A 26,522-nucleotide genomic window follows, 5' to 3' on the forward strand; every position below is an offset into this window, starting at 1 on the left:
CACACCTCACTGAAAAGCGTTATCCTATTCTTTGGTGTAAACAGAATAAGCATCCAATCAAAGGATGAGAACTCGGAAAAATGAAATTAGTGATCTATTCATCCAAATAAGCAACATAAGAGTCAAACAATAGAAATACATCTGACATAGTCATCGAGTAACACTGCCTTCGTTTGCCACACAAATAAATGTATCTACCATATCCACAGCAAGCAATGTATTGTCAACTTCAAAGTAAATAAACACTTGACTTAAACAAGGAGAGCCTACTTATGCCACAGCTCACAAAAAACATACTTACTTTTACTTTTTGGTATCGTTGCTTAGCCTTATTTAGCTTTCGCCAAACGTCACACAAATATAAAACCCTGTTGAAAATGATAGCAATGCAAAAAAGAGGACATTTGAGCATTTTCAAGTGTCCTCGGAGGACAGTTCATTTTTTACGAAAAAAGAGGACAAATCCTCCTAAAAGAGGACATATGGTAGCCCTAGTCTATGATAGTGCAAGAGATCGTCATCAAGGCTAACGAATCGTTTGTGTCTTTCATTTTGCAGCAATCAAGTAGAGATTCACAGTAGGCTACGATATCACCACTCGATAACAATATTATTACTTGTTGCACGTCATTGCAAATAAATTAATCGTTTTTTGTTTTTTTTTTTGTTTGAGGCTCATCGAACTTCATATTTGTGCTAACGGCTCAAACACCAAAGAAGTTTGGCCATCCCTGCCCTATGGTCCCTGGAGCATACGCTTAGCCCACGCGTTCATAAAGTACGCCAGACTCAAATTTTCAAAATAACATGTTTTATTTGAAAACCTATTGAATAATGATTAATTAAGCAAGCAAAATCACAAAAAGTTTGATTTAAAATACAATAAACACGTTTCAAACAAATAATGCTTGAAACATTTACAAAATACAGTAGGCTACAAACACATTACGAAAATGTTTAAAATTATAACAAAATCTGAGCAATCACAGCTTTAAGCCTGGTCGTCCATTGGAGCATCTTCAACAGCTGGTGTTTCTTCTTTTTGAATGGGAATTTCTCTTTCCTCCTCTTTGGGAGCAGTGATTGCCAACAATGGAGCTGTTATGCAAAGCACGCCATCAGCATTAATTGTCGATTTCACATCTTCAGGCTTGACATGTTTTGGCAGGACCAAAGATCTGTGATAGTGGCGGTGACAGAACGAATGACAACCTTCTTTGTGTTCATTTACTTCGTTTTCTGCCTCCACGACAACTTTTTGACCAACAGTTTTCAACTTAATGTCTTCTGGTTTAAATCCACTCAAGTCGAAGTTGTACACAAAATTCTTGTCGTCAGAAGCATGGCCTATTGCAGCGTTTTGTTCTCGACTCTTTGACTTTGTAGCTTGTGCATTCCGTTCTCCAGCGGCCAGCATTCTTTCGAAATCATTGAATGGGTTCCATGTGTCTTGTCTTCGCCATCGAGGAGTCAAAGAAGAAAACGGAAAAATATCAAAATCATCGTCATCTTCAGCCCAAAAAGGGTGAGCAGGGTAGACCCTCCAAGGATGAAATCGTCTGAGACTCATCTCAACAATTTGTTCGTTCGATCAGATAACTTGCAGTATTTATTCGATTCAATGTTGAGAGGAAAATACCGCGCGCTTATATGTGTAATGAGAACATTCCAGAAAGCGCGACGAAGTAGCGAGAAAAGAAGCTTCATGAAAGCTGGCAAGTCACGTTTTATTGTTTTACACTGCGCAACAAAACTATTGTAGATGTTGCTGATATTGCAATGTATTCTTGAGCTTATTTACTGACTTACGCAATGCTTTCGTGTAGTTTCTAAACAATTAACAATTGTAAATTATACCATTTCATGTATCACTCTAATGGTGGGTATAAAAACAAAGTGAACATTTTTTTGTGATTAATCGATTTTTCTATTGACATAGTTTTTGATGGATTACTGATTTTTTTCAGTTTGACAAAACAATCGTGAAACTGGAACAAAAAGTGATTGAACATAATTTTTGTTAAGCAATGAACAATAATTACAGTTTAACTAGTACGATAGATAACCATTGCTAAAACATTTCTTATCCCCTGAACGTTTGAGGATTTAACTTTAAAATGTAGTCTATGCTAGGGTTACCATATTTGGTGATGAACATTGCACAATCTCTGACAAGTTTGTCTCAGTGGCGTTGACAATTTTTTATGTGCCAAACACCTTTATTATAGCAGCCTAGAGTAAACCCTGGTTATTAAGCCCAGTAGCGTAGCCAGGAATTTTGAAAGGCGGGGGTTTGACGACCCAGCGGCGGGGGGTCTGGGGGGCCTCCCCCAGAAAATTTTGAAAAATTGCTTTGAATTTGGTGCATTCTGAGAGCATTTTCAACAAGAATGTGAGTATGAATATTCCTGTAAAATGGTGCTGTCTGGTGGCATAGAAAAAGGATAAGATAATGTTTTCTTCGGCATTTTTCGGAAATAAAGCTAAGTCTCTATGTTTTCTTGTTGCTAATTCCTGGCTGAGATGTTTGAATGTTTGGTATTGGCAAAACTCGATCTTTTAATGCAGTTTTGTTTAAAATTAGGCAATTTTTTTTTTAGACTGAAAGCATCATTCTCAATATCGTGACGTCACACGTGTGCCAAAGGGGGGGGGTTGTGACCCCCAAACCCCCCCCCTTGGCTACGCCACTGATTAAGCCCACTTCAGGAACGAGAGATTTTGAGAGCGGGGGACGAATTTCTACCACTTTTATACGCATAATTGACTTTGTCCGACTGTACTATGGTTAAAAGTAGCTAAACCTTGATTTTGTAGATTCAAAACAACGGAATAAACTTTCGGTTTGAAATACAAAAAAGTAAAAATTTTGTTGCTCAGAGTACCAACAACAACAACAAAACGTGACGCGTTTTTCTCGAAGCTTTTTTCTAGCGCGTTCTCTTGCTTTCTAGAATTTGCTTGCGTCGCACAAATAAGCTCGAGTTTTCACAATTCCTCAATTCATTTTATTGAATTACAAGTATATATTTTTTTGTTTAAACAGAAGTCTTGTTGTGCATTGACCAGTGTGGCGCTCGAGAGTTCTTTTTCTCTGACGTAACGTGCGTCACTTCACTGACGTCAAGTCGAATTCTGGAATATTCTGCTCGAATTAACAAATACCGCGTGCTCTCGAAATGCAGTTTTGTAATCAATTTTCGCATTATGCCTGAATAGCATTCCTACTGTACTTCATCGACACGTAGATCTACCGTTGTGTTGCGTTATATGGTCGCGTGTAGAGTTTGCGATGCCTGTGGCTGCGCGTCTCTAATCAAAACCAGAGTTTTTTTTAAGAAACTGAAACTATGATTCCTGATGTAACTTGTAGAATGTGGTGTGAAATGTAACCTGAAAGATGTAACTTGCAAAAGGTAATATGTAAAACAGGGGTGTCCAACCTTTTTGGCCAAAGGGCCACATGTAGTTTACGAATGGTTGCGCGGGCCACTTGAGTATTTACTGCTAATTTGTAATCTTAAAAATGACAGTCTGATAATTTCTAATTAAAACCCTCACACCCAAATTCTAATCTTAGAAATGTGTTTGTACATTTTATGGGTTATATAAAAAGAGTGAAGTTGGTTTTAAAATGGTTTAAGGTTTTTAGTTGAAAGTAAGCCAGCAGCAAAGCGTAAAAAATGTCAAATTGGCAATTGACACTTCTGATGTTGCCGGAACAACGGAGTTGCGCGTCCGGTAATATGTTGTCCGGCTGTCCCTAGGTTCATCCACGAAAAACTTTCTCGCACAAGTAAGTGCTACCGAATAATGATGTCACGAAAACTGCCAATCTATCAATCCTCTGATCTTTTTCTTAAGAAACATTTTTTTTGTAAAATTTTAGCAATAGAAAGTTTTGAACTTCTCTCGCTAAAAGCAAGAAATATTGCTGATTGACTGACTCTTGATGCACCAGTACTATTGTGTGGAAAAGGGTGGACGTAACAATGTGGAAAATGTGATGCGTAACAATGTGCATTGTGATACAATAAAATTAACTTGAACAATTGCGCACCCCATGCACTAGGGATTATAGAGTAATAAAGAAAGAAAGCAAACAATAAATGCCAATTTATCGGAATGTAAGTTCGCCATAAATTACGTTGGCGATTGAGTTGAGTATATAATATATGTCATTTTGAAAAATATCACGCGGGCCACTCAGAACCTTCTCGCGGGCCACATGTGGCCCGCGGGCCACGGGTTGGACGCCCCTGATGTAAAATGTAGCTATGAAACTAGGATTCCAGATGTAACACGTAAAATTCTATTTGTAATCAAGTTGCAATTGTAAATGAAAGTGAAAACGAAGTTCTTCAATTCCGAAGTTAAAGTTCTTTCCTTTGTAATGAAGTTAATAATGTAGTACGCCAGTACGCTGAACTAAGTTTTGTTGGTGGAGTTATTAGTCGTTCGGTGTTATCATTTTTGGTGTGTTTGGATTCTGTTCTTCGGAAGTTAGAAGTCAAGTTAACAAACAACGCAGTCTTGAAGAACTCTACTTCTGATCAAGCATTATTCTGTTAAACCCAAAACCCAAAGTATTTTTATTAGTCAGTTTACTGGTCATAAGTGGTCAATGCACAACAAGACTTCTGTTTAAACAAAAACAATACTTGTAATTCAATAAAATGAATGGAGGAATTGTGAAATCTCGAGCTTATTTGTGTGACGCAAGCAAATTCTAGAAAGCAAGAGAACGCGCTAGAAAAAAGCTTCGAGAAAAAACGCGACACGTTTTGTTGTTGTTGTTGGTACTCTGAGCAACAAAATTTTTATTTTTTGTTTTTCAAACCGAAAGTTTATTCCGTTGTTTTGAATCTACAAAATCAAGGTTAGCTACTTTTAACCATAGTACAGTCGGAAAAAGTTAATTATGCGTACAAAAGTGGTAGAAATTCGTCCCCCACTCTCAAAATCTCTCGTTCCTGAAGTGGGCTTGGTCACAGCGGTAAACCATAATCTCTTCGTGGGAAAATTGTAACATAAGATTCCCAAATCCGTTCGTCTGTATGTAATGACCGAAAAGAAACACTCTTCAGGAAACGTCTATTCGAGAATTGTATTTCTGTAAAAATAGCCTCAAAGCTGTCGAAAATGGGGTGCAACGCGATACACCACTAAAAACTTGTCACTACAGAACAGATTACTTGGATAAAAGACGGAATAATTTTCGTCCAGCTGACAAGCACTAAGCAAAACAGTTAAACATGCGACCAACCTCTTCAAGCAACAATTTTAAAATGAATGACCAGAATAGATATCAATATCTCAAACTCACGTACGCAGTACTGTGACGTAATAGTGAAAGACATTGTCACGCAATTCAAACAGGTGTTCAAAGGTGATGATGCAATATTTCATGTTTAAACAGGTTTGACACAAGTCTTACGAACGATGGTGCAATTTTGGCTCATTTTTAGGAAAAATTCCATGACGTAATACGCTAGGATTTAGTAGACCTGAACGTTTTTATATGACGTTTGATTAGGTGAACAAATGTCTGGAACAGGGCTTAATAACGGTACCCGGTCAATTGGTCGAAAGACATTTGGTCGACAGTCATTTGGTCGACAGACATTTGGTCGACAGGACGTTTGGTCGACAGACAATTGGTCGACAAGACATTTGGTCGACAGGACATTTGGTCGACAGACATTTGGTCGACAGGACATTTGGTCGACAGACATTTGGTCGACAGGACGTTTGGTCGACAGACATTTGGTCGACAAGACATTTGGTCGACAAGACATTTGGTCGACAGGACATTTGGTCGAAAGAACGATTCATTTTAGGGTTAACTAATACCCTAACCTAACCTTAACCCTAACCCTAACTCTAACCCAAATGTCCTGTCGACCAAATGTCTTGTCGACCAAATGTCTTGTCGACCAAATGTCTGTCGACCAAATGTCTTGTCGACCAAATGTCTGTCGACCAAATGTCTTGTCGACCAAATGTCTTGTCGACCAAATGTCCTGTCGACCAAATGTCTGTCGACCAATTGTCTGTCGACCAAACGTCCTGTCGACCAAATGTCTGTCGACCAATTGACTGTCGACCAAATGTCTTTCGACCAATCGACCGGCCACCTTAATAACCAGGGTTTACTCTAGGCTACTATAATCAGGGCCACTGAGAGAAATTTTCACTGGGGGTACGAAGAGTCATTCCGGCCTCCCCTCTCACTCCGGGTCTGTGCTCCGGGCCCCCTTTGTCTTGGGCAAAAAGTGTGATGTTTGTTTAGGCATATTGCACACCACACAAAATTTTACTGCAGAATTGGACATCTGTGCGCAATAATAGCAGATAATAGTATCAGACTGCAATAAAACTATTATTTTGTGTTGTGCATATCATGTGATCTGTCCCTCGCCAATTTGTGCATCCTGCATTGAATTCGTGAATCAGTTGTTGATGGTGCTGTTGAGAGGTGTCGCTTATTGTACATCTTTAATGTAAAATTTTTAAATTCGTTTTTTTATTTCACTTAGATGTAGCTTATAATTATTTCTGAAGAGGATACTATGTGGTGTCGAAAACGTTGGATTTGGTAGTTTTTTTCATGTTCTTTTCGTGTGTTAGAGTGATACATGAAATGGTAGGCTATAATTTACAATTGCTAATTGTTTAGAAACTACACGAAAGCATTGCGTAAGTCAGTAAATAAGCTTAAGATTACATTGCAGCATCAGCAACATCTACAACATGGCCACCTGGAGATGCGGCCTGATTTGTCACATTTTGCAGATTTTGATTACAGCTACTGCTAAAGCTTGACTGACATTTTTGCGATGTTTTTACTTTTTGCAGTTTCCTAATGACATAAAACTTTTTTGTTGCCTTGGGGAAGCAGTAGCAAATGAGAAAAAGTAAGTTGAAAAACGCTAAATCAGACTGTTATTAAAGATCAACAGTCTGACTAAAATCTTCGAAATCAAATTTTCTTTGTTTTTCAACACGTGAGAATGTTAAAACCTATTGTGTCATCTGGGGAAAAGAATAAAGAAAGCGTAAAAATCAATTTTTTAGAAAAATTCATTTAAACGTTCGCCCAAAGTTAGAAAAACCTGGCAATTTCTGCAAAATGTGACAAATCAGGCCGTATCTTTAGGTGGCCATGTCTACAATAGTTTTGTTGCGCAGTGTAAAACAATAAAACGTGACTTGCCAGCTTTCATGAAGCTTTTTTTCTCGCTACTTCGTCGCGCTTTCTGGAATGTTCTCATTACACATATAAGCGCGCGGTATTTTCCTCTCAGCATTGAATCGAATAATATTGCAAGTTATCTGATCGAACGAACAAATTGTTGAAATGAGTCTCAGACGATTTCATCCTTGGAGGGTCTACCCTGCTCACCCTTTTTGGGCTGAAGATGACGATGATTTTGATATTTTTCCGTTTTCTTCTTTGACTCCTCGATGGCGAAGACAAGACACATGGAATCCATTCAATGATTTCGAAAGAATGCTGGCCGCTGGAGAACGGAATGCACAAGCTACAAAGTCAAAGAGTCGAGAACAAAACGCTGCAATAGGCCATGCTTCTGACGACAAGAATTTTGTGTACAACTTCGACTTGAGTGGATTTAAACCAGAAGACATTAAGTTGAAAACTGTTGGTCAAAAAGTTGTCGTGGAGGCAGAAAACGAAGTAAATGAACACAAAGAAGGTTGTCATTCGTTCTGTCACCGCCACTATCACAGATCTTTGGTCCTGCCAAAACATGTCAAGCCTGAAGATGTGAAATCGACAATTAATGCTGATGGTGTGCTTTGCATAACAGCTCCATTGTTGGCAATCACTGCTCCCAAAGAGGAGGAAAGAGAAATTCTCATTCAAAAAGAAGAAACACCAGCTGTTGAAGATGCTCCAATGGACGACCAGGCTTAAAGCTGCGATTGCTCAGATTTTGTTATAATTTTAAACATTTTCGTAATGTGTTTGTAGCCTACTGTATTGTGTAAATGTTTCAAGCATTATTTGTTTGAAATGTGTTTATTGTATTTTAAATCAAACTTTTTGTGATTTTGCTTGCTTAATTAATCATTATTCAATAGGTTTTCAAATAAAAGATGTTATTTTGAAAATTTGAGCCTGGCGTACTTTATGAACGCGTGGGCTAAGCGTATGCTCCAGGGACCATAGGGCAGGGATGGCCAAACTTCTTTGGTGTTTGAGCCGTTAGCACAAATATGAAGTTCGATGAGCCTCAAACAAAAAAAAACAAAAAACGATTAATTTATTTGCAATGACGTGCAGCAAGTAATAATATTGTTATCAAGTGGTGATATCGTAGCCTACTGTGAATCTCTACTTGATTGCTGCAAGATGAAAGACACAAACGATTCGTTAGCCTTGATGACGATCTCTTGCACTACTATAGACTAAAGTATATTGCTGAATATCCAGGAATCATGTTTTGTACCATTAGGCTTGCATACTGGGCGATCTTGATCACTAGGGCAAAATTAATTTTTTAATTTTCATCTCTGGCGTCAATGCAAAATTGATCGAGCTTCAAAAACTTCCATGTCTACTTCGTCCTCCCAAAAAGATGTTAGGTTACTTGAGGGACCGAACATGACAGTCTTAACAATGGAAGTTTTTATGCTTCTGTTTTCTTTCGTTTACACAATGCATTTTGCTTGTAAGTTTGCACACACAATTTGACCAGTTTTCATGATATGAAAAGCAATCTCAAGTGAGCAAGTACACATCACATCTAGGCCTGATACTGTATGACTGTGAGCATTAAATCAGGGTTTCCCAAACTTTTTTGGGCCACGACCACTATTTGTGAGTTTTTTTGGACCACGGGCCACTAATTTTTCGTAAATAATTTTTTAATTGTAACAAAGGTGCAGCAAGTAAGATTTACGATACTGGATAGCAAAAGTTTTCGAAATCAGTTAAGTTGTGAAGAACTGCGGCAATTATCTTTGACAGGGTAAGTATTGTACAATGCATATGTGTGACTTTTTAATTTCTTGTCCTATCGCCACGGACCACCTGTGCAGTCGTCACGGACCCCCAATCATCCGCGGACCACAGTTTGGGAAACCCTGCATTAGATGAATAGCCTAGCCTACTCAGTGGCGGTCTTAGGGTATTTCGGCCCTGTGCGGAGTATGCTTTGCGGGCCCCAATGACAATGATCCAATTCAATAGCGTAGCTAGGTAGGCTATTTTGAAATGGGAAGGGGGGTTTTGACGGCCGGTGGGCGAAGCCTGACGGCGTGTAGGCGACACCCAGCGGCGGGGGTCTGGGGGGCTCTCCCAGAAATTTTTGAAAAACTACTTTGAATTTGGTGCATTCTGAGAGCATGTTCAATTGTTCAACAAAGATTTGTGTATGAATATTATATGTGATTTCCCTAACCACGAATATTTAGTGAAAAAACCCGAAACACGAATTTCAAAATAAACAGGATAGTTTGTTTGTTTAAACTCAAAAACTGAAATGGCACAGGTAAGAAAATTGTTATCACTATTTCTGCACTAAAAATTAGACCAAAATCGTTTTTCAGATTTCAACAATCAGCAAATGTTTGACCTAAGCCCAAATACCTTTCCCAAATCAAATTTACAACTTTTTGACCGTCTGCACTAACTTTGCTGTAAATTCTCTTCTGGTGAGCCTAGAATGACCAGTGAAACATCAATGGAATCGGGAAGTAATACTCTAGCGCCATGTGACAAATGAAAGTTCAAAAAATCAACCGCTAGATGGAAATAGTAAGTTTTGCGGTTTGGAAAATTTTAAGATTGTGCAAGACAACCATGCCTTTGGCATATTGGATTTGATCTGGTTATGGAAAAGATAAGGAAGTGTAATGAAGAGCAGCCTTTGCCTAGGATGCACATTTCAGATATATGCATTTGAGAATGTAGAAACTTATTTAAACATGTATATTATACAGGCTAGTGTGGGGGTATTCAGAGCCAGAGGTAAATTTACAAATGTCTGATTATTGCAAGCTGGTGTAAATTCGTTAGCAAGGGAGGTAGGCGAGTGGTGAATGGTTAGCTTTCTTAATTTGGCATGCAAGACCTGACTTCACATCTATGGTTGTTTAAGCCTGATAGAGTTAGTTAGTTTGATAGAGTTTTAGTCACGCAGTGGTCACAACGGCAAACCATAATCTCTTCGTGGGAAAATTGCAACATAAATTTTCCGGATCTGTTCGTCTGTATGCAATGACCGAAAGAAACACTCTTCTGAAAACGTCTATTCAAGTATAGTATTTCTGTAAAAATAGCCCCAAGGCTGTCGAAAAATGGAGGCAATACCGTACCCACTAAAACTTGTCACTACAATACAAATTACTGAGATAAAGACGGAAATTTCGTCTAGTTGGTATAAGCATAAACAAAACCGTTTTAATATGCGACCAACCTTTCAAGCAACAATTTTAAGAATGACGAGAATAGATTGCAATATTCCAAATGCACGTAACCATCTTCTGTGACATAATAATGATAAGCATTATGAAGCTATTCAAGCACCTGTTCAAATTGGCTTTCACCATACCTCGTAATTCAAGATTTAACGATGATGTAATGTTTCAACAGGTGTGACAAAGGATGCAATCTTCGCTTCTTTTTTAGTAATATTGCATTACGTCAGGCGCCAAGATTCGGTAGACCTGAACGGTTTTATGTGACGTTTGATTTGTACAGATATTGTCCGTAACACGCAGAGCGACCCTAGTTATGACAGTCTAACATGGCATAACTAAAAATGAATTTAAGGACAGTCGTGAGCCAATAATTAAAACACACGATACACAAATTGTTTGAATCACTCACGGTTATAGGTTAATACGCAAATACAAAGGGCATGCAAAGAATGAACAATAAGAATAATACGCGATGATACATGAAATTGGTACCATAGATAGGCCTACACGCTATATACAATGGTTGGGATAATAACCGACTGTTCTGGGCTCAGACAAAGGTTGACCACCGCATACAGAACTAGGCTCAAACCCTTACACTTAAGTGTTCTTTACGGGGGCGAGGCACGAAATATCCCTCAACACACAGTCTACTTTCACTTCCCCCGTACTCTCATCATAGTTGCAAACGGCAACGTTAGCTCTCCCACCACTACAAGTTGACCAGGCTACAAATCCTCGGTCATTTTTAACCATTTTTTCTGGCCCTGAAGCCCTGGCAAGTAAAAATCTATCCATTTACTCCAAAACTGCTGAGAAAGTGACAAATTGAACCGATAATCCCTTCTTAATTGGTCACGATCATGTGGTCGCCCAACAGCACAGTATGGGTCTAAATATGGGGTCAACAGTGAGGCAGGGGTGATGACAGTAAAATCCCTAGGGTCGTCTCTCAAAAATACCAAAGGGCGTTCGTTCACGATCCGAACGGCACTGCCTGTGTACGGAAGCAGTTCAATAAAATTGGGTTTACGTATTGAAGTGTCCAAAATGTGAAAAAAGTACTTGGTCATATCGGCCACTAAACTAAATCTACTAAGCTGAAATCTAGCCAAGAGATCTGCCAGAGGGTTTAACAAATCAGGACCCAAAAAAACATTACATCATTAACACAAGTTCCTCGGAATTCAGACTTGCCATCGTAAACAATGCGCTTTTATAATTGTGACGTCACAAAGTATGATAAATACCACTCAACTCCCTTTACATTTTCTGCTTCACCAGCACGCTCAATATAACCATTAGATTTAAGATCTTTCATGGTGTCAGTAAGGAAATCACGAAGTTCAGGTTGTTTTAAAGCCTTCTTTCTTAAAGCAGCAGCTCTATCTGACGCCAACACAAAATTGTTAGGTAGATCAATATCTTCCTTCAACAATACAGGTATCTCAAATCGACCATCTTTCAACTCAATATTCGGTTCAACAAGTTCTCTAGCCAAAATGTCACTGCAAAACAATTCACAGGTTTCATTTTGCCATGTCAAATCCTGAATGACTTTATTCAGGTATGCTATTTCCATATCACGAAACTCAATTTTACGCTGAAAGCCAGAGATAACATCCGACTCTGAAGACGTCGTTGCACTCTGCACACATTTGCAACGCTTTCATCTAAGGGTGACTTACCACCACAAGCCAACCAACCGAGAGGGGTGAGTAAAGCATGTGATTCACTGCGATTTTCACCAACACGCTCTTCTTTAGCCCACATCAAATAAGCGTTGTCGTTGCCAATCAGTACATCTACAGTACTACAATCATTCAAATGAAACATATTCACGCCATGAAAATGACGGAAACCACTTAAATCCTGCTTATGCGGTAGAGTTTTAACATCGTTAGCCTGTAACAGAAGTGATGAAAGCAGATTTCATTGTGACAGAAGTGGTTAAGCTAACATTCTGTATACATAGATCAAGCACTACAGTTGCTTCTCAAAAAGTCTTCTTTATTGATTACGCAGCATTTGTGTCGATGTTCCCAGATATCCAGGACGAAAGCACAAGACGCCAAGTTGTGTCAATTTGAAAAGGAAGGAAAAAAGGGCGAATCTTGCCACGCTAGTCCTTTTATACGCCAAAGTATTCATCCGCCGGTGCTGCCAGGCGCATTGGAAATGAATTAATAAAACATGAGCGTTGGCTAAACAGTAGAATTATGGAATTATGAGAACGTTGGACTGCACTGCAGAAAAATGGCTGGTGACGAATATACGACAGCAGTCGGTACATACGTTGGCCCCAGTCAAAACGACATTGAAACGTAGGAGAGATGTCGTGAATGACGAAAACAGATTAAGTTATGATTGAGGATTAGAAACTGAAATTGAATACTGGGGCGCAACTGTAAAATCAGCCATGAGAAAAAAAAATATTTACAAGCGTTTTTAGAGAAAAAAATTAAGCATGTATACAAACAGGTAAGCGTCCACGGCTGTCCATGTGCTGCCTCCGAAGAGATAGGACCTGACACCCATGGAAGCAAACTAGAAAGGTAAAAAAAATGTATGTAGCCTAAAGGTGCGTCTACACGACGACTGTTTTCTTGCTTAAGCCACCAAAACTTCTTGTTTGTTTAAGATAATCGCACTTTGTGACGCTTATTTTTAAGAAACTGAGCGAGTAAGCGAGTGCCCGAGAAAAAATACGCTCCAGAGCGAAAAACTGGGCGCTTAAGTGAGTTCTCTTGCTTAGAAATCTTTTCGCGGCAAAACCTCAGGTCTACACTCAGTAGTCTGGCTGCTAGTCAAGCAACTAGGAAGTTTGTAGTTGTTGTTTTGTATTTGATGCTTCCAGTGTTCTCTGGCCACGCCTGTTTCTAACTTTTTAACTTCACTAAGGTAGGCCTACCATATTTTCATCACCCAAAAAGAGGACATGTTTAGTAAGCAAGTAAAATGCCAGTGGATTTTTACGTTTAAACAATTTTTACATCTTCTTAGATGATTATAGGCCTACGTAGCAAAAGTGACAAATTAAAAACATAACATATTTATTTGTCAGATTCAGTCAATGAACATTTTGCTGTTCATTTGATTTTCTTCACAGAAAACATGCGTTTTGCATTTTGAGCCATAGTCTGTTGCATGCTCGATTTTTAACAATGCTGGATTTTTAACAATTCATTAAACAAATCTATAGTTCTGCAATATTTGAACTATTCTGTCCATTTTCTAATCTGCCATCATTTAAAAAAAAACTAATGCAAGCTAGCTATCAGGTTTAAGACTAGCTTTGGTACAGTATTGTTCGAATTAATTGAAGCTGGGATGTTTATGCTAACTAGGAATATTTCTGCTAAGTGGAAACTGGGAAGGGTGTTCTGGGGAAGTTTTAGCCACAGCGGGGTTGAATCACTGTTTCCGGTGAAAGGAATGACGATTTCTGAACGATATATCGATGTGATCACAAAAAAAGTTATCCCAGACCTGCGAAGGGCATTTCCAGAAGGTGGGGGCATGTTTTAGCAGGACCTCGCACCATGCCATTCTTCTGAAAAACACTAATTTTTTGAAAAAAAAAAAAAATTATCGTGTTAGATTGACCTAGCAATTCTCCGGATTTAAATCCTATCGATAATTTGTGGAGCATAATCAAGGCACGATCACGCAAGAAGGACTGCACCACCATAAGGAAGCTCATGGAGGCCATCATTCAGGTGTGGTTTCGGATCCAAAAAATTGTAGAGAACTGCAAAAAAACTAACCGAATCCATGCCAAACCGTGTTCGTGCAATATTGAAAGAAGCTGGAGGCCATATTAGGCATGAAACTACAGTAGAACTCGGTTAATCCGGATTCGATTTGACCGGCGATTCCATCCGGATTAGGCGAAGATCCGGATTAACCGATGACGGTTCTATCAAGCCTGACGCTACCTAGATAGAAGGGTATCGGTAAAAATCACCGAAATTGAATGCATTAGTGTAGTCATCTGCCAATTCCAAGACGCGCGATCACCACATTAGCGATAGAGTTCTTTTGAAATGCAGTATGCATGTAAAATGAATGTATTTGTAGACTCTGCGTCTAACGCAAGAACACACTGGCAAAAGTTATATCTTCAGACATGCGTGTCGGAATAATCTGTAGTCACTCAAAACTTTTGAAAACAGTTACGGAAGACGAGTTTCTATGGAAAACTTACAAAAAATCACGGTCAAACAAAGTCTTCTATTGGAAAAACGTCACCGACATTACGAACGAAAATTCCTTCGATATCTTTTCAAGTTACAGTACGAGTTTGGGCATTTGCGCACAAATTTGCGTTAGCAGGGAATACTGTTCAAGAACGGAAGAAATCCGTAATAATTTATTGCGTCACATTAACGGAACAATAGATAAGAAATTTCTCGCAATAAGCCACGTTACGTTTTAGCTTAAAATGGCAAAACTGTCTGGAAAATCCGGATAAAGCGATAGAGAAAGCGCAACTTTTGTCCGGAATAGGCGAAGATCCGGATTAAATAATCCGGATAATCCGAAGCTGTTTCTCAAGAAAAAGATTACAATTTCATTTGTACTTCCAGTTTTATCCGGATTAGGCAAAGATCCGGATTAACCGAATCCGGATTAACCGAGTTCTACGGTATACACATCTGTTAAATTATCGCAATAAACCAAATATAAGATACACAAATTCAGCCTGTTTTCTTGACAGTTTCAATTAATTCGAACAATACTTATAGATCGAACAGTTTAACATCATCAATGCCAACATTTTTCTCTGACAGATACTTCCACACACCGCTGAAAAGCGTTATCCTATTCTTTGATCTTCTTCATCGTGTGTCACACGGCCGTAGCCCAGAGCATCACGCAGGCTCTTGCTCTATCGTTGAACTCGGCCAAATCTTGTCCAGAGCACCTTGCTTTTAGGTCAGGGCATTCGAGTAGATGTTGCATCGTTTGCTACTGTCTGCATTTGCAACTTGTGCTCCCCATTGAATACCCCCAGTCTCTCATCAAGGTTTTACACCTGCCAATACCAGTTCTTAAGCGGTTGAGGCATCGCCAATGTTGATTGGTTTGTGACAACCTGTAATCAGACGGCAGCTTTGGTTCAATATGGGGTCAATTTTCTTGGCATGTGCTGAGCTTTCTCACACTGGGCAAGCATATTCTGCAACCGAATAGCATAAGGCTAAAGCAGTTTACCGTATTGTGTCAGGGAGGACACCCCAATCAGAGTTTCCGAATTTCTATAAAATATTATTTCTAGAAGCCACCTTAGCTCTTACTTTTTCGATATGGGATTTGTATGTGAGGGACCTATCTAGTTTGACACCGAGGTGTGTTGGATTGATGCAGTGTGCCAAGTTGGTTCCATTCCAGGAAATGTTTAGTTGGCGTGATGCATCCCCGGATCTAAGGTGGAATGCGCAGACTTGAGTTTTATTGGGGTTGGCATGCAGGTGGTTGTCCGTGTAGTATGTTGTCAGCCCATCCAGAGCATCGCTAAGTACTCTCTCCGTGGAAGTGAAGTGTTTGTGTTGTGTTGTTATACACAAATCGTCAGCGTATATGAAGCTTCTTGTACCAGGATGGATTGGTTGGGTAGACCATTTTTCTGCTGTCTCCATCTGCTATTCTTTGGTGTAAGACAGCATAAGCAATAAGCATTCAATCAAAGGATATGAACTCGGAAAATGAAATTAGTGGTCGGGTCTATTCATCCAAATAGGCAACACAAGAGTCGAACTATAGAAATACATCTGACATGGTCATCGAGAAACACTGCCTTCGTTTGCCACAGAAATAAATGTAGGCTATCCATCATATCTACAGCAAGCAATGTATTGTCAACCTCAAAGTCAATAACCCTAAACACTTTTCTTAAACAAGGATAGCTTACTGTACTTCTGCCACAACTCACAGAAAACATACTTTTCTTTTTTGGTATGGTTGCTTAGCCTTATTTAGCTTTCGCCAACGTTACATCAAAATAAAACCTTGTTGAAAATGATAGCAATGCAAAAAAGAGGACATTTGAGCATTTTCATGTGTCCTCGGAGGACAATTTATTTTTTATGAAAAAAGAGGACAAATCCTCCTAAAAGAGGACATATGGTAGCCCTACACTAAGGTGTCGGAACACTTCTTTCTGAAGTAAATTGCGCGCTTGCAACCTTATCTTTTTACAGCATTTTTTACACAAGTTGAGTTCAGTTGCTTTTATTTCTGACCATGACCATCACAACAAAAATAACACACGTTAACATTTGAAAGCCATTTGAAAGCCAACAACTCAAAGTGCCAGCTCACTGCGACTGCCGACTAGTTGTTAAAAAACAGTTGGTTTGCTTCTTGCTTTGGCGCGAACTTTTTGAAACGTGACGTCATTGCGGTTGAAATACTCACGTGACCGCGTTCAAGCAAGCAAAATCTTTTTTTGAGATTGTGAGTGTAGACGAAACAAGCTTAAAAACTAGCTTAAGCAATACTAGCTTAAGCAATACTCTATGATGACAAAACGAAAAAGTGGAGACGAAATGGTACCAGAAAGTGGAACCTCCAGGCTGGATGGTACCAATCAAGCTACTGGAGAAGAGCAAAGAGAAGGTCAAATGAACTCAAGTACTAATGACATGAATAGGGCAAAGCCTTTTGGACCCCTAATTGCTGAAACGGCTTGCAGTGAAATTACCACTCTACGCTTCACTAAACCATACAAAATTGGAACATGGAATGTCAATAGACTAAGTACAGGAAAACTGGAAATCATAAAAAACGAAATGAATCGACTCAATATTATCATCCTTGGGTTAAGCGAAGTGCATTAGATTAGCAACGGTTTTTTCAACTCTGATGAACACATTGTTTATTACTCAGGCAATGATACAACAAGACGAAGAGGGGTTGGGTTTATTACAACGAAGAAAGTGTCGAAATGCATCGAAAACTATCAGGTATTCAGTTACAGAATAATGATCATACGAATTCGAGGAAAACCTTACAGTGTTACAATCATCCAGGTATACGCTGCCACAGCAGATGCTCTAGAACAAGATTTGGATAACTTCTATGAGGATCTACATATACTTTGAAGCAAACACCTACAAAGATATTATATACATTATGGGAGACTTCAACGCTAAGATTGGAAGTACATTAGAACCGGGAATTACTGGCGGGTTTGGTTTGGGTCACCGAAACGAATCGAGAGAAAGATTATTTCAATTTTGCCAAGAACATCAACTTTCAATAACCAACACTATGTTTAAACAACCTAAAAGAAGATTATACACTTGGACTTCACCAAACAGACAATACAGAAATCAAATTGATTATATTTTATGCCAACAAAAATGGTCAAGCTCCACTCTGGCGACAAAGACATATCCGGGGGCTGACTGTGGAACAGATCACCAGTTGCTAGTAACCAAACTAAAAGTAGGCTACGTTTTTGCAATGCCGGTACAAAACAAGAAAAAAGAAACATGATATATGACACAGAACAGATTGGACCAAATTATATAGCCGAACTTGAAAACAGTTTGAAATTTCTCAACACTGAAAATAAGCAAGCTGATATGATATGGGACAATATAAAGGAAAAGATCTTGGACGCAGCTGCAAATAATGTACCGAGTAAAAAGACATCCAAATCTGCTCAATGGATTTCCCCAGTAACAATTAAACTAGCAGAACATAGAAGAAAAGCAAAAGCAAATGGAAACAGAATACAATTCAAAAAGCTAAATGCTGAATTCCAAAAACAAGCTCGGAAAGATAAAAACATATATTGGGAAGAAAAATGTAGGAAGATGGAATCAGAAAGTAAAACTGGGAACATGCGAGAGCTTTACTCACAAGTAAAGAAAGCAAGATCCACCTTCAAGGCCAAGAATGCTACAGCACAAGGAGAAAATGGAGAAGACCTGCATGACAAACAAGCAATTTTGAATCGGTGGAAGGAGTATGTTGAGCAGTTATATCAGGACCCTCAACTGCAACCACAGATTGAAGAACATAAAAGTCAACAGTTTGACCTTGAACCTGACATACTGGAAAAAGAAGTTATCTGGGCAAGAGACCAACTATCTAAACAAAAAGCTCCAGGAGTCGATGGAATTCCAGCAGAATTATTAAGACATGTGCCAATTCAAATACTATTGGCCTTATGCCAATGTATTTGGAAATCACAAAAATGGCCAAAAGATTGGAAAAGATCAATATTTATTCCAATTCCAAAGAAAGGAGACATACGGACATGTTCAAACTATCGAACCATAGCCTTAATACCTCATGCAAGCAAAATTCTTTTGAAAATCATCCAAAAACGACTGGGCTCAATTATTGAAAGAGAAATGCCAGATGAGCAGGCTGGTTTTAGAAAAGGCAAAGGTAGGCCTACCCGTGACCAAATTGCAAATCTCAGATGGATTATGCAAACCAGCATGGAGTACAAAAAAGATCTGTATAGCTACATGTGTTTTATTGATTATTCGAAAGCTTTTGATGTTATCCAACATAACATTCTTTGGAGTAGTCTGAGAGACATGGGAACGCCAATGCACCTGCTGGAACTCATAAGGTCATTGTATGAAAATCAAGAAGCTACAGTTCGAACAGCATACGGAAATATAGCTTGGTTTAAAATTGAAAAAGGAACATGCCAAGGGTGCATTTTATCTCCTTCTGTATTTAATATGTACACAGAAATGGTCATGAGGAGAGCAGGGTTGAGTAATTCCAATATAGGAGTGAAAATCGGTGGCAGAATTATAAACAACTTGAGATATGCAGATGACACTACCCTTTTGGCCGAGAACGCACAAGATCTTGAAGACTTAATCATCAAAGTGAAAAAGGAAAGTGAAAGGGCTGGATTGAAACTCAACATCAAAAAAACAAAAATTATAACAACTGGTAAAGCAGATAACATAAACATCAAGATCGAAAATCAAGAAATTGAAACAGTGAATGAATTCATATTTTTAGGCTCAAAAATAAGCTGGGACTCTAATAACTTACCAGAGATAAGGAGAAGAATAGCGCTGGGAAGAAATGCATTTGTTGGAATGAATAGCATTTGGAAGAGCAAGGATATAAAATTAGAAACAAAAAAGAAGCTGATCAAAACTATAATATTCCCAATTGCAACTTACAGATGCGAAACATGGACAATGAACAAAACAGACAGAAGAAAGATTGATGCATTTGAATTGTGGTGTTGGAGAAGGTTACTGCACTGTTAATCAAAAGGGTGGAAACCTTGGGGTGGAAATTTCCATGGGTGGAAATCTCTCGCGGCAAGGGTGGAAAGCGAAAAGAATGGTGGATATTTCCACCGTTTAGTATTCAATCCACCCTAAACTGTGGAAATACACACGCTGTTAACAACGAGGGTGGATAAGCTGAGTTGGAAATTATTGAGGGTGGTTATTTCTCGCGGCAAGGGTGGAATGAAGGAAAGGGTGGATTGTTCCACCCATCTGAAATTTGTTCACATCACAAAATAGAGACAATTAACGTATAGCATCAGTAGCTTTGCGGTAATCATTCTTTTTTTTAATTTAAATTAAATTTTAATGCAACGTTATATGATTTCTTGCGAATATGAATAATTTGGAATAATTTTTTTTGCAAATTAAGCTTGATAGAGTTCCTATTTCTATTAGCGTTCAGCGTTCCTAGCAATTGAATTTGAACCACGAATCTATCGGAAAATATTCTAACTTATTTTTCATGTGTAGGGTACGATCATATTTTGTCGGTGGTTCAGGTTTTTGACGATGCTGACTGCACGTTTGGCTCACCATCGGAAACAACAAACACAGTGATGCAAAACAATATAAGGATTGTGAATTTATGTAAATATCGAATGACTAACTTTGAACTTACAGAATCAAGACCAAAACAAATATTGATTGCCAAAGCCTATTGCTCACCATCCCTATGGAAAACCATGTTCTGCTGACACATAAAGTGTTCCGTGGCTCAAAGAAGGTTGAAAAACACTTGTGCAAGCAGGGCCGGATTTAGCTGATGTGGGGCCCGGGGCACTTTTAGATCGGGGGGCCCCCTTGCAAAAAAATTTTTCGCGCCTACGGCGCGAAAAACCATCTCTACGTTTACAGTAGCATCAGTCCAGTACTGCACAGCATTTTGCAGAAACTTTAAAGGCCAAAAGGAAAAACATAACACAAAATCACATTTTTTCCACATAGGGGGGCCCTTCAAAAGTCGGGGGGCCCGGGGCAACTGCCCCCTCTGCCCCCCCCTAAATCCGGGCCTGTGTGCAAGGAACACTTTTCACGCAACCTGGCGGATTGGGAGGTAGAAATACAACGAAAAAATACAGCAACACGGAATTTTTGCGATAAACAAACGGTCTGAATTATAGAGTGGACATTTCCACTTCAAGCAAAAGGAATAAGGTAAAAATAGGACCATCCTAAAGGGTGGAGCACCGGTGGCTCAGTGGTTATCGCCTTCGGCTCTGGTGCTGGTAGCCCTGGGTTCGATTCCAGGTCGGGTCATACCAAAGACTTCAAAAATGGTACCGATTGTGTTCTTTCTTGCATAAGGCAGTGAGGATAAATCGGGTAATAATGTAGTGACATATCATCCTCTTCCAATCTGCCTTGAGCCAGCATGGAAGCAGTACGGCTCATAAAATCACATGGAACCCTGTCAAGTAACCCATGTTGATGCGCAATCTGCTGCAAGCGGAGATAGAGAATGATTATTAAAGGGTGGAAATTTAGACAGCCTGAGAGTGGATGCTGCTGAGGTGGAAATTTCCACCTCAGATGAAGGGTGGAATTTTACAGCTTTTGTGATGGAAATATCCACCCTATAAGTGTATAGGGTAGGTGGAAGTTTCCACAGTTTAGGGTGGATTTTGTTGGGGGTGGAAATCTCCACCATTGGTCAAAGGTGGAAATATCCACCATTTTTGGTGGAACGATCCACCCTACAAACGCATAGGGTGGAAAACAGAGACCACCCCTAGGGGTGGAAATTTATACACCTTTCACTTAACAGTGTGCGTGTTCCTTGGACAGCCAAAATAACAAATGAGAAAATTCTTGAACAAATTAAACCGGACATATCCCTAGAAGCTAGAATCGTCAGGCAGAAACTTTCATATTTTGGCCACATAATGAGAAGCAAATCAATGGAAAAAGACATCATGCTTGGTTTGGTGAGCGGAGGAAGAGGAAGGGGGCGCCCGAAAACAAGATGGCTTGACACGATTGTAAATGACAGTGGCATGGGAGTGCATGAATTGAAGGAGGCTGCGTGGGATCGAGAGATGTGGAGAAAGATGACGTATAGAGTGACCGAGAGTCGTAAACGACTGAACGGATGATGATGATGATTAGTTCGAGTATTTTGATGAAGGAGGACGAGACGACAGTTGATGTGGAAGTTCGATGATATATGATGAGCACGACAGCAGGTGATAAGCAGTTCAGTTAGTAGTCCATTGATGGATGACGAGCACGACAGCTGTTGAGTTGTGAGTCCGTTGATGTGTGCCGAATATGACACGAAAGAGGCCAGCTTGTATAATTGCAAGCTGTGTGACATGCAGCCATTGCATGTCAAAAGTGGCGCAAATAGCGGCACTGGTTGGGTTGACGTCGCGGTGTGCTTCTGACGTGGAGAAGGCTTGAAACGTCGCAGTGTGCTTCTGACACAGAGAAGGCTTGAATGATGAACGATGCAGCAATTGCACATCAAAGGTGTGTCGCAGGAAGTAGCGGCAGATATGGGGTTGACCATATTGGTTGCGTCGGCGGCTGTGAATAGCCGTATTGAAATCATCTCCGTGGAGGCATCTCGTTTTGAGGTATGTGATGAGGAACTATTCAACTCATGCAAGTCGTGGAGAACATGGGGTGCTGTGGTGCCATGTTGGAGTGTTATCATCAGTGAGTTTGTCGTGTCATCATCGTGGTGCTGTATTGAAGTCCCTTGAAGTCTCGCATTCCATCTCGCAACAGCTGTGTAGGTGGGCGCGCCTGAAATGAAATTGAGACAGAGCAGCAACCGCTAAAAAAGTTATACATAAGCAGTTCAGACACATTAAAAAAAGCGATGCATACGGGGATACAAATAGTTGCAATATGTTGCATGGCAGTGCCATGGCGGCAGACGCCGGCTGATGATAGGACACATAATGAAAAAAAAATATAGCGATACATGCCGGCATACAAGTAGTTGCAATATGTTGCATGGCAGTGCCATGGCGGCAGACACCGGCTGATGATGGGTAGGAAACTAGGCATGAAACTATGAGAGTCGTAGTACATGGGTACTGAGTAGGCTCAGCACTCATTAAAAAAAAAGACAAACACGAGCATAAAAAGTTGTTGCAACGTCACATGACTGTAGTTAAACGAGTGACTGTAGAATGGAAAAATGGATGCAGTTTTGACGTCTTGTCCAGGACGTAAGCTACAGAATGGATGCAGTTTTGACGTCTTGCCCAGGACGGTAAATTGCTGTAGAATGGATGCAGTTTTGACATCTTGCCCAGGACGGTAAATTGCCGTAGAAAAAATTGGTTGAGTGGAGGTTAGTCTGTAAACCTGGAAGGTTGTACGATGATGCGTCCACTACGAGTTGCTTTGGGCTGAAAGCGAATGAATGAAGGTTCGCGCACGATGGATACTGATTGGGGGAAAGGTAATTGAGAGAAGGTAGAACAGTTGTCTTTAATATTAGATGCGGATGGTGGACGAGGTGTGTTTGTAGGTAAAAGGGTGACGTCAGGTGGTGCATGCGGGTAGAATGGTTTAAGTCTATTTATGGATACGGTGGAAATGCGCGAACTGAGGTCTAAAGTGAAAAATTTGTCAGAACGTGATTGAACACGAAAAGGCTCTTGATACGGACGCTGAAGTGGAGATCTAACTGCGTCGTCGCGAATGAAAACATGGGAGTACGAGAATAAGGCATCGTCAATGTGAGTTTGGCGGTTGCGCGTTACGCGGGTAGGAGCATAACGCAACGCGGCCATGAACTTGATGAAGTCATTGACGAGTGGGGTGTGAGATGAAGGTGTGTCATCGGAAGAAGTAAAAAAATGGCCCGGCAGACGGAGTTGTGTGCAAGGGTCAATTCTGCGGCAGAACAGTCGATTTGTTCTTTCAAAGCAGAGCGCAAACCTAATAAAACCCATGGAAGGTTGGAGACCCAGTCTGCAGAGGTAGTTTGTGCTTTTAAAGCCCATTTAATCACGTGGTTATATTCTTCAACGGCGCCCTGGCATTGAGGATGATAGCTAGTGGAATGTGAGAGCTTAGATCCAAGAAATTGGGCAATATCTTTCCATAGAGTGGAAGTGAATTGAGCGCCCCGGTCAGTGGTAATTCGGGCAGGCACGCCGAATCGGCTGACCCAGTGCATGAGAAAAGCGTCTGCGTATGATTTTGCAGTTATATCACGTAATGGAATGGCCTCGACCCAACGAGTGAACCGATCCACAATGGTGAGAATGTAGGAGAAGCCCTGGGAAGATGGCAGCAGGCCAATGAGGTCCAGGTGAATATGAGCGAAACGACCAGCTGGCGGTTGAAACTGCTGTAGGCTAAGGGTGAGATATTGTGACGAAAGATTTTAGTTTGCTGACAATGTATAAGCAGGTGCGGCACCAGTCGCGAACATCTATTTTAAGCTTAGGCCAGAAAAAGCGGTCAGATAGTAAACGCTGTGTTTGTTTGATGCCTGAATGAGCCAGAGAGTGGATAATGTCGAATACCTGGCTGCGCATGAGCGGAGGAACATAAGGGCGAAAACGGCCGGTAGATGTCTCGCCTAATAAGGAAAGGCCATTCGGGGCAGGTCGAGTGGTCAGATTCAGCGATGAATTGTCATGTAGAGGCGGAGGCGTATTGTCTTGATTCTGCAGGATAGCCATATGATTATAATCAAGGGACGGAACGTCCTCAAAAATAGCGGCTATGGGAGGGCGGGAGAGCAGGCCCGTAGCCAGCCGGGGACCAGGGGGGGCCTCGCCCCCCTGAAAAAAATTTTGCCCCCCTGGCAAAATCCCAACATTCTTGAGCAACAGCTGCAATTATAATGATTTTGCCCATTTTCCCGTTGCAGAGCTCCAACTGGCCCAATTAACTACAATTGTTTTGTTTAGTTAACAGCTATGATGATTAAACAATTTCGCCCCCCCCCCCTAACTCCTCCTTTGGCAACCTCAACAGGTTCAATTCAACCAAGGCCAACACGTGTTAGGTTGGTAAAAAAATTGTCAGAAACTGTGTAAAATAAAAATGTTTTGGGAAAGAATGATAACCTAACAAAGAGGGAATGGATTTCCAGCAGGCCTACAAACCGGTACAAATTAGGCTATACTTAATTCTTACTATTCTTAAATACTTACCATAGCCTACTTAATTGATACTTAATTCATACCCATTACTTACCATACTTAATTCTAAGGGTCAGTGATAACCAATTTGTGCAGTGATAAACCAAATTTGTGCAGTTAAGCAGTGTTTATTTTTTTTTCTTCAATTAATCAGTGTAAATAAATTTTGTTTCTAGTTTTCTGATCTGTGAAGTGTTCAACCTTGCAGCAGATATTGCTACATTTGAATCTAGCACTGCCGTTTGTGAGTGTGGATTCTCAGTGTTAACAAGGGCTGACGCTCCCACTAGACGGAGCATGTTACAACCAAGACAGGCAAACTTAGTGCTTACGGCCTTTGAACATTCTGTATCAAAATCTATCGATTTAGACTTGTTTGTGAGACGGCTTGCATCCAAACATCCGCGACTGCAATTGCAATAGACTAGCTCACGGTTGTATAGGCGGAATGTAACCATATTCGACTCCAGCCACCCGCGCACTTGTTGTTGTTTCTCTGGGCAAGAAACTTTACGATAATTGCCTCTACCTAGTGATCGATTTCGAGTAATGGGTAGTACCAAATTTAAGTCATAAGTAGAGTAGACAACCGGAAACAGACATTGTCGTCGGCTGCAGCGTGGGTCAGGTGTATGTCGGAAGGCGTACACCGATGCATAGCGCTCAAGTCCGCTTTCCCGCAATGCAGGATAAAGATAAACAAACAAACAAACAAACAAACAAGTACCGCTATTTATACAACAAGTCAACAATTGCTTTGTTATGTTGGTCATTGTAATATGGTTGCCGTGATAAGAGACCAGTGTTGGTCTTAACCAGTGGCGTAGCCAAAGGGGGGGGGGTTACAACCCCCCCTTTGGCACGCGTGTGACGTCACGATATTGAGAATGATGCTTTCAGTCTCTTTATGCTTGAGCATGATGCTTTCAGTCTAAAAAAATTTGGCTAATTTTAAACAAAACTGCATTAAAAGAGCGAGTTGTGCCAATACCAAACATTCAAACATCTCAGCCAGGAATTAGCAACAAGAAAACATAGAGACTTAGCTTTATTTCCGAAAAATGCTGAAGAAAACATGATCTTATCCTTTTGCTATGCCTGTCTAAAACGTTTTTTGCCTAGACTGGATAAAGTGCAGGCCTTACTTATTAGAAGAAATGGTGTATTGAAAACGACAATAATAAAACGAAACAAACAGTTGCTTACCGAATTCTTACATATTCCCTAGTCACTCCAAATCTCCAGTTCTCCAGATTTATAAAACAATGACCACTCCAGTCCATGCCAAAACGTAAAAAGAAAGATCAACTAGCAAAAATTGTTAATGCATGGCCGGGTCACTCAAGCATGAAAATAGAATGGAGCAGAGATACAACAATAATATTAAATGGGCGGGGAATCGTTTCTAACATACCCACCCCCAAAACCAGAGTTTAACAAATGAGGGTTTTACCACTGTAAAACGATTACAACGAAGCAAAATACAAACCAACTAATTGCCACAAGGTGGCCACATAAACGACAATTGACATGAATTATGCAAATGTCGACCAGAATCAAAAATATTCGCGGTTAGCAAGGATCACAATTGCAACATAAAAGCTGGCTTGCATTACACACAAACCTAATAGAACATGCATAACAGTAGCCTACAGAAGGACATCGAAGACAC

At 40.1% G+C, this 26,522-nt stretch overlaps 3 protein-coding genes across 3 annotated transcripts; 1 reads left to right on the forward strand and 2 right to left on the reverse strand.

Annotated features, from left to right (window-relative positions):
• Positions 1-801: 801 nt before the first annotated feature.
• LOC145767365 (alpha-crystallin B chain-like) lies at positions 802-1,608 on the reverse strand. The gene has a single exon (XM_082579176.1). The coding sequence runs from the start codon at positions 1,568-1,570 to the stop codon at positions 992-994; it is 579 nt and encodes a 192-aa protein (XP_082435302.1). The 5' UTR covers positions 1,571-1,608; the 3' UTR covers positions 802-991.
• Positions 1,609-7,322: 5,714 nt separating this feature from the next.
• Positions 7,323-8,128, forward strand: LOC145767429 (alpha-crystallin B chain-like). Its single transcript, XM_082579247.1, has one exon. The coding sequence runs from the start codon at positions 7,361-7,363 to the stop codon at positions 7,937-7,939; it is 579 nt and encodes a 192-aa protein (XP_082435373.1). The 5' UTR covers positions 7,323-7,360; the 3' UTR covers positions 7,940-8,128.
• Positions 8,129-23,041: 14,913 nt separating this feature from the next.
• Positions 23,042-23,698, reverse strand: LOC145766695 (uncharacterized). Its single transcript, XM_082578405.1, has one exon. The coding sequence runs from the start codon at positions 23,696-23,698 to the stop codon at positions 23,042-23,044; it is 657 nt and encodes a 218-aa protein (XP_082434531.1).
• Between the last annotated feature and the right edge of the window lie 2,824 nt (positions 23,699-26,522).

This window comes from Aplidium turbinatum, chromosome 3, assembly GCF_918807975.1.
Source record: "Aplidium turbinatum chromosome 3, kaAplTurb1.1, whole genome shotgun sequence".
Lineage (NCBI taxonomy): Eukaryota > Metazoa > Chordata > Ascidiacea > Aplousobranchia > Polyclinidae > Aplidium > Aplidium turbinatum.